This window comes from Artemia franciscana, unplaced genomic scaffold (genome assembly GCF_032884065.1).
Source record: "Artemia franciscana unplaced genomic scaffold, ASM3288406v1 PGA_scaffold_58, whole genome shotgun sequence".
In the NCBI taxonomy this organism is placed as follows: domain Eukaryota; kingdom Metazoa; phylum Arthropoda; class Branchiopoda; order Anostraca; family Artemiidae; genus Artemia; species Artemia franciscana.
The window spans coordinates 372,100-384,297 of record NW_027062698.1 but is presented as its reverse complement, the minus strand read 5'-3'; the positions used below and the strand labels follow the sequence as shown (position 1 = coordinate 384,297).

The following is a 12,198-nucleotide window of genomic DNA, read 5'->3' as shown; positions in this document are numbered from 1 at the left end:
TTTTCAGCTTGGAACAAGGGTGACCTTAATGTAACTTTTTCCAAGCGTAAAAATGTTATTCTTAACCAGCCCCTCCGAATTAAGTCTTCTTGAAAAAATCTTCCTTTGGCGTGCTCTGATGTAGTCAGTAACATCATAGGAATTTTTAACATTCAGTCAATTTGATTCAATCTATTTGCTCTTGCTGCTCTACATTGGCTTTTGTTCACCGCTGGTAAGCCACCTCACTGTTTTTTTTTGTGTTTTGTGTAAAAAAAAGTGGGGAATGTATTAAGAATCCTCATAAAGGGTGTTTCAAATACTGCAAAGTACTCAAGTGTATACCACGTCAGTTTAATAAACTAGTTCCGTGTCATGGGCGCTCCTTTTAAAATTGAAGTCATTCCAAATGGTATGACGAAAAATTCGATCTTGATGCTTAGATTCGATCCTGATGCTTTCATATACGAAGTAATTTCTGTTCGTTTTAAGTTTTAATGTCGCTCCTTACTTTCAGTTGAAAAAACTTTTTTTTTATTTAATTTCTGAACGTTTTTGAATCAATGCATGTTTTGATTTTGGCTCTCCGCAGAGAAATAATTAAAACGAAATTTGTATATATATATTTTTTTTTTTGGCTAAATGGCTTTCTCATAATTTTGATCGAATTATTTTGAGAAAAAAAGAGCGGGGGAGGAAGCCTAGTTGCCCTCCAATTTTTTGGTTAATAAAAAAAGGCAACTAGAACTTTTAATTCTTTACGAATCTTTTTATTAGTAAAAGATATACGTAACTTATAAACTAGCTTACGTAAAGAATTTTTTATTCTCATGTTTTTATTACACATATGAGAGGGTTCGCCCCCTCGTCAGTACCTCTCTCTTTACACTAAATCTTAAATTTTGGCCCAATTCATTAAGAATGACCCCTGAATCACAAAAGCCGTAGAATAAATAGTTGACATTACTAAAAATACTTTAGCGTAAAGAGCGAGGGATTAGGAGGAGGTGAGCCCCTCATACGGGTAATAATTTCTGTTCGTTTTGAGTTTTAATGCTGCTCCTTACTTCCAGCTGAAAAAAACTTTTTCATATTTATTTTTTCATTGTTTTTTTTTTAAATAATGGTAGTAAATCCTGCGCTCCCTTCATGGAAATTTTCTTCCCCCATGACAAATTCCTCGATGGAAAGTTCCTCCAGTATATCCCCCTCTTTTCAACCCCTCACCCCAACCAAAAAATCCTCCTGCAAACACCTGTACACTTCCCAATAACCATTACTATATGTAAGCACTGGTCAAAGTTTGTAACTTGTAGCCCCTCCCACGGGGACTGTGGAGGAGTAAGTCGTCCCCAAAGACATAGTTATAAGGTTTTTCGACTACGCTGAATAAAATGGCTATCTCAGAATTTTGATCCGTTGACTTTGGGAAAATAATTAGCGTGGGAGGGGGCCTAGGTACCCTCCAATTTTTTTGGTTACTTAAAAAGGGCACTAGAACTTTTCATTTCCGTTAGAATGAGCCCTCTCGCAACATTCTAGGACAACTGGGTCGATACGATCACCCCTGGGAAAGAAAAAAAAAACACAAACAAATAAACACGCATCCGTGATCTGCCTTCTGGCAAAAAATACAAAATTCCACATTTTTGTAGATAGGAGCTTGAAACTTCTACAGTAGGGTTCTCTGATACGCTGAATCTGATGGTGTAATTTTCGTTAAGATTCTATGACTTTTAGGGGGTGTTTTCCCCTATTTTCTAAAATAACACAAATTTTCTCAGGCTCGTAACTTTTGGTGCGTAAGACTAAACTTGATTAAACTTATATATTTAAAATCAGCATTAAAATGCGATTCTTTTGGTGTATTGTGTTTTGGTGTTTTGGTGTATCCATTTTTTAGAGTATTGGTTTCTATTGAGCCGGGTCGCTCCTTACTACAGTTCGTTACCACGAACTGTTTGAAAGAGCGGGGCGTTGATGAGGAAGCAGCCCCTTTCATATACGAAGTAATTTTATAACTTCGTTTTGTTTTTATATTTTTTTTTTTTATAACGAAGAGAAAACTCACAATCATAAAAGGAGACTGTTGTTTCTTTCTAAATTCTGCTTGATTCTTTATAAGAAAATTCAATAATTATATACCGTTGTGGTGTCCTCAAACTGGTGATTTAAAATATTTTCACTTCAATATGAATAATATTGCCATTTATTTTTTTAATTACCCAAGGTAGATTTAATTAGTAAGGTACTTACTGGCACACTCAGAAGTTACTGGCGGCGATGTTTGCAAATAAACCAGACGGTCATATTTCAACGATCATTGTTTTTTTAGCTGTTCGTTGCATATATGCAGATAATAAATATTTATTTGGGCGGCGGAAACAGAATTTTTAGCTAACAATGCGCGGACACATGATATTAGGCAGAAAATTCAAACAAAAATTCTGATAAAAAAAGATAGTGTTACAGTGAGTTTATCTCAGCTTGATAATAGCAAATTGACACCAAAACTTTGAAACCCCCCCCCCCCCCAAAAAAAAAAAAATATTTTAAAGTGTTCATATCTTATAGAAAACAAAATGTAACTATTAATGACAGCCAATGAAACAAAGGCCCAGAGCATTTTATAAATTAGCAAAGTATATTGAATCTAGTCGAAAATTAAAACACCGGTGCACAAGCTTTCCTAAAGTAACTGTTTAATGCATTTGCACAAATTATGTCTTGTGTAGAGGAAGTAGACTGACATAGTAAAAAATCATAATAAGATTACATTTTTTTTTGCACCTGTATAATAGTGATTTTAGAATTGTCCTATTTATTAATTTTGATATATATTTTATCTGCATTTTTATCTGCATATTTTTAGCTGTTCATTTGTAACAGTTCGAAAAATTGCTTACATAAAATAACAAGATATCAGTTTTGGCTGTGTATGCAATTTCTAGGTAGTTTATATTTAAGGATTAATATTTTTTAGACGGAGCCAGCACATGTGTTAGCACCCTGTACGCCACCACATCTCTTAAAAGTGCGAAAATCAGGATGCTGTAATTGTGCCTCCCAGAATCATTGTGTTTCTTCGTGCCCTTTCATAGGAGAAAGTGTACTGCCTCCACACTCAATCGAAACAATTTTTAGCTATGAAAATCCCGTTTGCGATTATTCAAGTGTTTTTAAACGGAGGAAGATAGATGATGAACAGGTGAAAGAAGTTGATGAGCCTAGAAAGTTTGTTGGAGATTATGATTGTGATATTGCTTCTCGATGTGTTCACTATAAAATAACTGACATCTACTCTTTAAAGTTCCGCAAGTGTATATGTGATGAAGTAAAAAAGATCTGGCCTGAAATCGCTCTTGATAAATGTCCCAAAACACCTTCGAATTCCAAGACTTATCTTATTGATGTGATTCATATTGATGGCGCTTCAAAAAAGATTAAAAAGAAAGTTGCATCATATCTGGACAACGCTTTTGATTTCTTAAGATGTGTATCCTTTGCTAAAGAAACGAAAGCTGAGTCTCAAAACATAGATAAACTCTTATTAGAAAATCGAGAAGCTCTTTTGAATGAACACTTTAGAGAAAGTTCTGAATGGAAAGAGCTGTTCTGTAGTTTTGATCGCCACGTAAAATCTTTGAAAACAGAAAAGCGGATAGTGAAAAAGGAAAGAAAAAGAAGAATAAAGGACGAACAGAAATTAAAACGAACACATCCTTAAAATTGATATATGAATCGTCTTCAAGTTTTGCTTAAAGTTTCTTTTCTGTTTGAGTTTTAACGTAATAAAAAATTCTTGTTGCCAATTTATAATCTATTGGTTTAGCAAGCAATAGTCCTGACTAGATTGTAGTCTCTGAAGAATAGCAAATAAATTATTATTTAGTAGTCTACTTTCTTATTCTTGGAAGTAATGAGGATCGAGGTGGGTGGAGAGGGGGAGGGGAGTATATAATCAGCACATTGTTCCAGAAAAATAAGTTTTGTCGCTATACTTTCCTTCCATTCCTTTATATTACAAATTATGCATAAACTGGAACTACCAAAATATGGAGGGGGAAAGGATGTATACCCAGCTTTTTTTTTAACTTTAGGGCCAAAAAGTGATTCGTGCTTCTTGTGAATCTACTCGAAGAAAACTATTTGATACAAAATTCACATGCTTGTAGGCAAATATTATTTGGGTATTTTCTAATGGTCACTATACCTTTCTTTTGATCGTTCATGTTTTACTTTCATTATAGTACAACTAATGTCACAATAGCATTTCTGAAGCCTTTCTTCACTTGTTGCACTTATCATACTGCCCACACTAGTCTATCTTTTGGAATTTTAAACCATTTTGATTAAAATGCCTGATATAAATTTTTGCTTGAAGTTAAGCTGCTAAAAAGTCCCAATCCTGAGTAAATGCAGACGAAGAACATGGAAATGTAAATAACTCTCAAAAACTAAATACTTTGATTAAATTTAATTTTTATGGTTATTTCTCTTATTGGATTGAAATTTATTTATAAAATTCGTTTTTCTTGTAGAAGTCTACAAATTTTCTTCTCTAAGGAATGGTCGGTTTCTAGGTAGTATTTTGTCTTGAGATCGCTATTTCTAGAGAGATTTTTGCCTCAAGTGGCATTGTATTGCAAGTTGTTCCTCTTATTCTAGAGAACAGTGAATCGGGTTGTTTTAGTAGTCTGCTTTATTATGTATTTCTTATATCACATGGCAAATTTGTGTAAAGATGCATTGTGACACTTCCATTCCGACAGTTTCAAAAAAATGTATCCTTGATATGATTCATGCATATCACAAGAAATATATATCAATATCAGCCAGGGTGGAGAAGTTTAAAGAAGAATCATGCTTTTTCTTTTAGACGTAGCTTCTTGTTGCAGCTCCACGTTTACAGACTGTAATTGCATGAAAAAATGCAAGGTACCCTTTAAGGAACAGAAATTTCTTGCTGATCTGAGAACAAAGAGCCTAATGTACACTGGATCACTCGATTTAAAAGAAACCAAAAAGCTCATACTGAAAGGAAGACGAAAAATTCTTTAGTAGTTCTCAATCTTATCTTTCCTGCAGATTTAGCTCTCTATTACATCTGCCTTAAGTTGACAGAATATTATTTTATTTGTCCGAATATTTCTTCACATCTTTTGCAGATGACACTACCATCATAATTTCAAGTCAAACAGTGAAATTCAGCAGGGTTTTGAAGCCGTTTCACGTTGTTACAAGTTCAACCCTTCTGCCAGTTAGGCGTTAATGTAAAGAAAACAATTTTGTTGTAAATAGCTAGAGTTGAAAGTCAGGAAAATGTTGACTCGAAGGTTTTTTTTCTGGTGTAGCTTTACTATAGAGGATTAAGGTACATTACCTAGGTTTATTCCTTGACGTCTTTAACGACAAACATTGGCTTTTGTATATGAGAAATGAAATTTAAATCCCTTTGTTGATCTGAAATATTTATGAAACATTAAGCCTCTGGCTAACTTCAGTCACAAGAGTCGAAGCATACATTATAAATAGGATAGTTGTGTTGTTAGATTACTCACTGAATAAGCTTTTTTAACTGTGAATAAGCTACATCAGATATCAAAAGTAATAAACAAAGCATTGAATTCACTATTTCACTGCTTTTCTCGTTTTAAGTTATTTGCAGTAACCAACTCCACAACTTCATCTGTGATCGAGATGCAAAATTTTCCTTCTAGACTCTTCTAGGCTAAACATTGGCCTCAGCTTTTGTTTACCTCTTTTTTTCTGTTGGTTTTGTGCTTTATGAAAACCTTGTCCTCAATTTTACTCTCTCCTTACCCCTCCTTACTCTTTGACCGGATATAATTACATAATTATTTTTTGTTATGTTCAAGATTGTAAAAACTTTGGCTCTAATTCTGAATTCATCATCAAAAAGGGGAGGGAAGGGGCTCAGAATTGTTGGACTATTCCCATTTCTACAGTCCCAACCATTAATTCATCGAACAAGATATATGTATAGCGGATTATTTCAGTGGATTGTGTTTCAGGAAATCGGGGCCTAATTTTATTAAAGAGTACCTGAATATGGGAAAGTAAATGAACACAGCGCGCAACAATAGAAAAAGTGTAGGAAAAATCATATTTACCACCCATTCCCTTGCCACTTGTGTTCCTGCCTGCCTGAAAAACTGCATTTGAGGAATTGAAAATGAGGGTATAAAAAAAAACAAAAAGAAAACAATATTTTTTATTTTTACCTAGATTTGTCTTCATTTCCCTGCAGAGCATCGCAATTTGAGGAGGAGTTTATACGGCTATCAAATTTTCAAGTTTTGGCACATTTTGGCCCCTAAAAGCAGAATGTTTTAGCATGGAAAAGCATGACTTTCGCTGTCGATTCTGGCAGTGCTGCTCCTCTCAGTGTGTTTATGGATAAAATGCAATCAGTGAATCAAAAGAAAATGCTTGTGGTCGATTTAAAAGGTAGGGAGTAGTTTCAAGTTTTCATTTATATTTAATTTATGGGATAAAGGGTTATTTTTTTATTTTCTGGTAATAGCAAAAACTGATAGAAGGGTGAGATCAATTAGAACCAGAGGGATTAAATTCGGTAAATGTGTCGTTGTTCATATTATTGACTTGCGAATAAAGTGAACATACCACTGAATGCCTTTTTTTAAGCTCTTTGTGAATATAATAATCGCTTCTATCGAAAATTTTGTTTGTTTTAAGTTTGAAACCAATGTTTTAAGCCTTTCTTATACCCAAAACTAGAAATATTTGGGTCATTTTCAAGAGCTTAAAAATGGCTTAAATTTGAATTTGTGATAGAAATGATAATTATATTCGTAAAGAGGTTAAAAAAAGGCATTGAGTAGTATGTTCACTTTATTCGTTAGTCAATAATATGATCAACGAAAAATTTACCTAAAATTCTTCAGAAGTTTAAATATAGGCTAACTTTAACAGAGTAGTGACTGTTGGTAAAGCTTCCAGGCAGGTTTGAGTCATGTCTCCTTAGAAACTTAATTCTCTCTCCTACGAGAAAAATTTCCAGAAGTAAAGAGAACTAAGCTCTGAAATATGGTAGTAAATTCTCCCTTTCCATAGATAACTTCGAAGACCACACTGCCTTTCCATGACGAAAGTAAAACAGTTCAAAATAGGGATGATACCTTTTTATTGACAGTGAAATATAAAATTATTTAACTGGATATTTCGAACACATATACAGTATTCATCATCAGCAGTAAAACTTAGTTTTCAAGATAAAGAGTCAAGATCGTGTCTTGGAAAATTAGTTAAGTATGCATTTTAAGAATGGTAAAATGGTAGGAAATTTTTTCAAGATACTGAAGAGGCAAAATGCCGCAATAATTCCATGCGGAAAGTGGGTATGTTTATGGTCATGCATACAGAGGGGAGTTCAAAGCAATGTCAAGATATCCATCTGGATGAGATGCAATTATATTGCTATTAATTATAACAAGTTTAATTATGTAATTTTGGGACAATCTGGCAATTGTTATTTATAGATATCTTGAGTTGAAGCTATGGCCCTTTCAATATGCAGGATGTCAAGCAGACAGTATCTTGGTGTTATTGTGATGATTTACTCTCCTCGATTAAAGGTCATATTGAAAAACTTTCTTTTCCTCTGAGGCTTGGTTTGTTGGGGCGTAGCAGACAATGATGGTCCATTTTCCATGTTTGTGCTGGATTTGCGCTGTTTGTATCCTGTCTGATATCTGCTTGTAAAAAGGAGGCACCTCCTGGTCCGAGAGTCTAATACAATTCGACTCCATTGGTTCTGGTACTCTGATCACCCAACCAGATTAGTTAATAGCCTTCACCAATGTCTTTAGAGTCGTTTTCTATAAGGTGAGCTTTAGTTATGCTTGCTACAGCCTCACCAAAACGCTTGAGTTCTAGCGCAAGCATTGACTTCGCTCCAGAGAAGTTAAGGGTCAGAACGTTTTCAGTGGCCAGACGAAGACCACCTTGGTAAATAAGGTTCAAACAATGATAAAATCTCGGTCCAGGGACATGCTGGGGTCTTAAAGGGTAAACCAATATCGATCATCTGAGGCAAAAACATCACTATTCATTGCAATTAGGTTCGGGTGGAGGGTAGCAAGCCCAACCGACCCTAGGTTTGAGACCTGATTAGCTAGGGGAGCCTAACTATTGAGAGTCCCTAGGGTTGGCTCCATCTACCTTGTGAGGTAAAGGCCACCCTTTGCATGGAGCGTTTCTGGGAGTGGTCTTGGTTAATTACTTTTTATTCTTATTATTACTAAAATATCGCTTTATTAATGTGCAAATGATTTTCTGAAATTATTTCTGCTTTGTAAATAATCTTGTGTTGACTCCAAATATTTAACTCTCTTTGAGTTTGAATTTCTTCGAGTTGAATTCGCCAGTAAAAAAAAAAATCCAGAAATAAAACCCAAACGATTGATGGGCCAACCAACCCTAATTCTCTCAGATGGTACTGTCACTGAGGTGACTACTTTAATCAAATGAGCAATCTCAGTAAGATAGCAATCTAGATCAGGCTACTGCCATTCAGTGTTGTAGAAAGAAGGTGAAAAGGATAGTAGTACATCAATATTGTCCCAATGCATCTTCCAAAACCATTGATCGAATGAGCAATCTCAGTAAGATAGCAATTTAGATCAGGCTACTGCCATTCAGCGTTATAGAAAGAAGGTGAAAAGGATAGTGGTACATCAATATTATCCCAATGCATCTTCCAAAATCACTGAGGCTGTTGACTCATTCGGGGAATAAACAAATTCATATAAAACTTTAAATCTCACTTGTTACCAGATCATCAAATACGTCTACAATGACATTCTGAAGCTCCAGAATATTTGACAGAACAAAATTAAGATCGGAACTGGAACCAGAATTGTGAACGTAAGAGAAAGATCTGGACTTTGAAAGCAAAAATATGCCGTTTGACAGGAGCAAATGTGTAGAAGTATTCATCTTTGAAGTCTGAGTTGAAGTCACCACATATGACAAGCAATTTATTTGATGACTTAACTTTATGCAGTAATTTTGACAGGGACGCACTAGCTGGTGCATATTGTCGTCTAGATGCAGAATTTTGATAATTAGTTGGCATATAAACACATACAAGAACAATACTACTTAAATCAACTGCTAGGTATATATCTCTAGATTCAACTCAAGTACATCGAAACTTCTTATTTACAGCAACTACCAATCTACCAGATGGACGGCCAGTTGTAGTTTTAACAGGTCAAATAACAAATAAATAGTCAGGCTTCTAGCATCGAAGAAATATCCACATTGAGTAAGTGCTTGGCTAAACAGACAATATCATACTTAAATAAAAGGTTCTCAAAGGCTCCTAATTGATTCCGGACGCCATTAATATTCTGAAAAAATACTAAAACTATTTCACTAGAACTAGAGCCCATATGAAGACGCACGGTCAATATTATGAACACGAAAGACTGATGCTTTGATGACTGTCAACACAGTTGGCACAGGTAAAGGACTGCGCCTTACAGCTTCTGTCATGGTTGCTATGATTACTGGCACATTCGCTGCATTTAGTTGGATTGGAACAATCTTCTAGCAAAATGACCAAAGCCTTGACAATTGTGATATTGTATCGGTTTCTCGATCGGCAACGTAACTCAAAATAAACCATATTCAATCTTGATTCTGTGTTTAACTGTACGATTTAATTCATCTTTCTATATTAATTTTAACTAAACTACGGAAGTATTAACGAATCTGTTTGCACTGTTCACATTGCTAACAAGAATAGGCATTTGTGAAATATCATAATCTTGGTATATTCTGATAATGTCGGCATACTCGTGCTTCACTACCTTCGCTCAAATATTTAACCTGTTCGGTATTGCTGCAGCAACAGCAGCAGCCGTTGATTGTTTGTCGGACATATGCATTTCTAACTTGTCTTTTTTAGCCACAATATGCTGGATTTTATCGGCACAACCAAGTTTTCCACAAACTCACGTTGATTAACTTGGTTTCGAATATTCAAGTTGCTCATTGCTCAACACAACAGGTACAGAAGGTTGCGCTTGAGCTGGCACTGAGGGCTAGACTACAGGGCCTGGGGGCTGCATCGAAGTTTCCTGTTTTTCAACGACAAAATTTAACATCCTTACGCACTCGTTTAAGCACCGGGTATTCCTAATGAACTTCGTTCATTAGGAATACCCGGTACGTCACAAGGATCAACTATAACAAAAAGGGGTAGCTCCTCCTTACGCGCTAAAAAACCACTCAACAGGTCATTGAAATCTGCCAAAAATGTTGCGCTTGGATGTGAACCCCTGCGCCTTTCAAGAGCATCAAATTTCAAGGCACTTTTGCACACATCCCGTGCCTGCTTTTTCGCATCGTTTGTGAAAACTTTTGATGTAATCTTCATAACGGTATCTTTTTCTTTTGTAATGTTCCGCTGCAAAAAACTCAAAACTGAACACACAGGTATAGAAACAACCATTTTTCTGGTTTCCTTACGAGAGAAGTAAGAAAAGCGTTGAGAGCTGACTACCTTGTCCCTGAAATTTAAGGGACAAGCCCAGCGGGTACCACGGCTCTTGCTACCAACTCTGCCCCCCCCCCCCCTTTCTGCTTACTTTTTTCCCGTCACCTCTATCGCAGCGTGATTGCCTATAAATATCGGATTTCCTAATTATATTCGTATTCAAATACGTTGTTTTCTCTAGCAGCGTCTGGCGTTAACTGTTATTTCTGTAACTATTATTTCTGTTATATCGGTGTTCTGTTATTTCCGTACTTAAGTATTGGTATGCTGATTATTCAGCTAGGGTGAAGTGGAATTGTACTGTAGTGGAGCATACTCCTATTAAAAAAGATGTTAGGAAAGGTGCTGTGTTATCTCCGATTATATTTTAGTGTGTTTTAGCTTCGTGTCTCCGACATCTTCAACAGTCAGTCTTTTACGATGACGGTTTAGGCATTAGTCACGTTACTTATGCTGATGATTTCCTGCTTCTTAGCCGGACAAAACAAAGTCTAATTGCAAACTTTGACTATCTTTCAGCCGCACTGTCCGCAGTAGGCCTTTCAGTTACTGCTGCCAAATGTGAGTTTTTGTGTTTTGGGAGTCCTCCTCTTTGCTTGACTTCTTCAACTGTATCATGTTCAGCAAGTATTAAATAGTTATGTTGATAGCAATCTTTTTTCACGTCACTTTTCACTCACGTCCAGCGCGCTGAAAAGCATGCGGGCTGGTTATAAAAAAATTTTCACCCAATCGGGGTTTGTATAACCGAAAAGGACATTGTCGTCTTCATTCTAGTTTTTGTGTCCCTGCAGTTTTATCTTTCTGGTTTGGCTTTTTCTCCTTCGCAAGAAGGATACAAAAAAAAAACACCCTCAGGACATTTTTCGTAAATATATATATATATATATATATATATATATATATATATATATATATATATATATATATATATATATATATATATATATGAGTGTGTGTGTGTACATATAGTCACTTCTCAGTAGGGACCTCCCCCAGGCCACTCAGCACGTTCTCAGGTGGTGGATAGGAGAACGCCCTGCAGATATGCAGGGTACCTCCAGTGGAGTGAGGTGCCAAGCAAGGGGGAACCAGCCTCAGGGGGTCTTGAAACATAGCTGGAGCATTATCGATTGGGGGTAAAAAAAATTCAGATGGAAGGTAAGGACCTCTAATGTGCACTGGCCAAGGCCCATCGGCGTATAGACGAGTCCTGTCAGGGACAGAGAGGTGTGGCTCCCCCTTGTCCTGAAGTGTGGGGCAGCCGACGCTGTCCTGAAGCCATGTGTCTGAGGCAGCTGACGAATCGACGAGCGTAAATCGCGCGAGTATATCTCCGTCGATAACTCCAAACCTGGAGGCCATTGTTTCTTCAAAAATAACTATGTCAATAGGTACTCTCAACACCAGAACCCTCACTAAACAAGGAAAATTGGTCCTACTCTTAAGTTAGATAAAACGGTACAGCTGTGCCGTTATTGGTCTGGCCGAAACCCATCTTCCAGTCATTGGTGAAGAGAAACACGACTATGTCACCCTTCTACTTTTGGGACGCAATGATGGCAGGCATCAACAAGGTGTATGTTTCCTACTGTCTAATAAGGCCAGAAATTCCTTAATCGTTGTAACTCCCCTCTCGGAAAGGCTCGTCATGTTCCGCCTGAAAGGTT

General features: G+C 36.3%; 1 protein-coding gene across 3 annotated transcripts in view; it reads left to right on the top strand.

Annotated features, from left to right (window-relative positions):
- LOC136042059 (uncharacterized) overlaps positions 1-3,791 on the top strand; it is an 87,959-nt gene extending 84,168 nt beyond the window's left edge. For all 3 annotated transcript variants that reach the window (XM_065726926.1, XM_065726925.1, XM_065726924.1), the window contains one exon: positions 2,963-3,791. In XM_065726926.1, coding sequence (XP_065582998.1) covers positions 2,963-3,706 — 744 coding nt within the window. In that variant the 3' untranslated portion in view covers positions 3,707-3,791. The remainder of the gene's footprint in view (positions 1-2,962) is intronic.
- Positions 3,792-12,198: the final 8,407 nt, after the last annotated feature.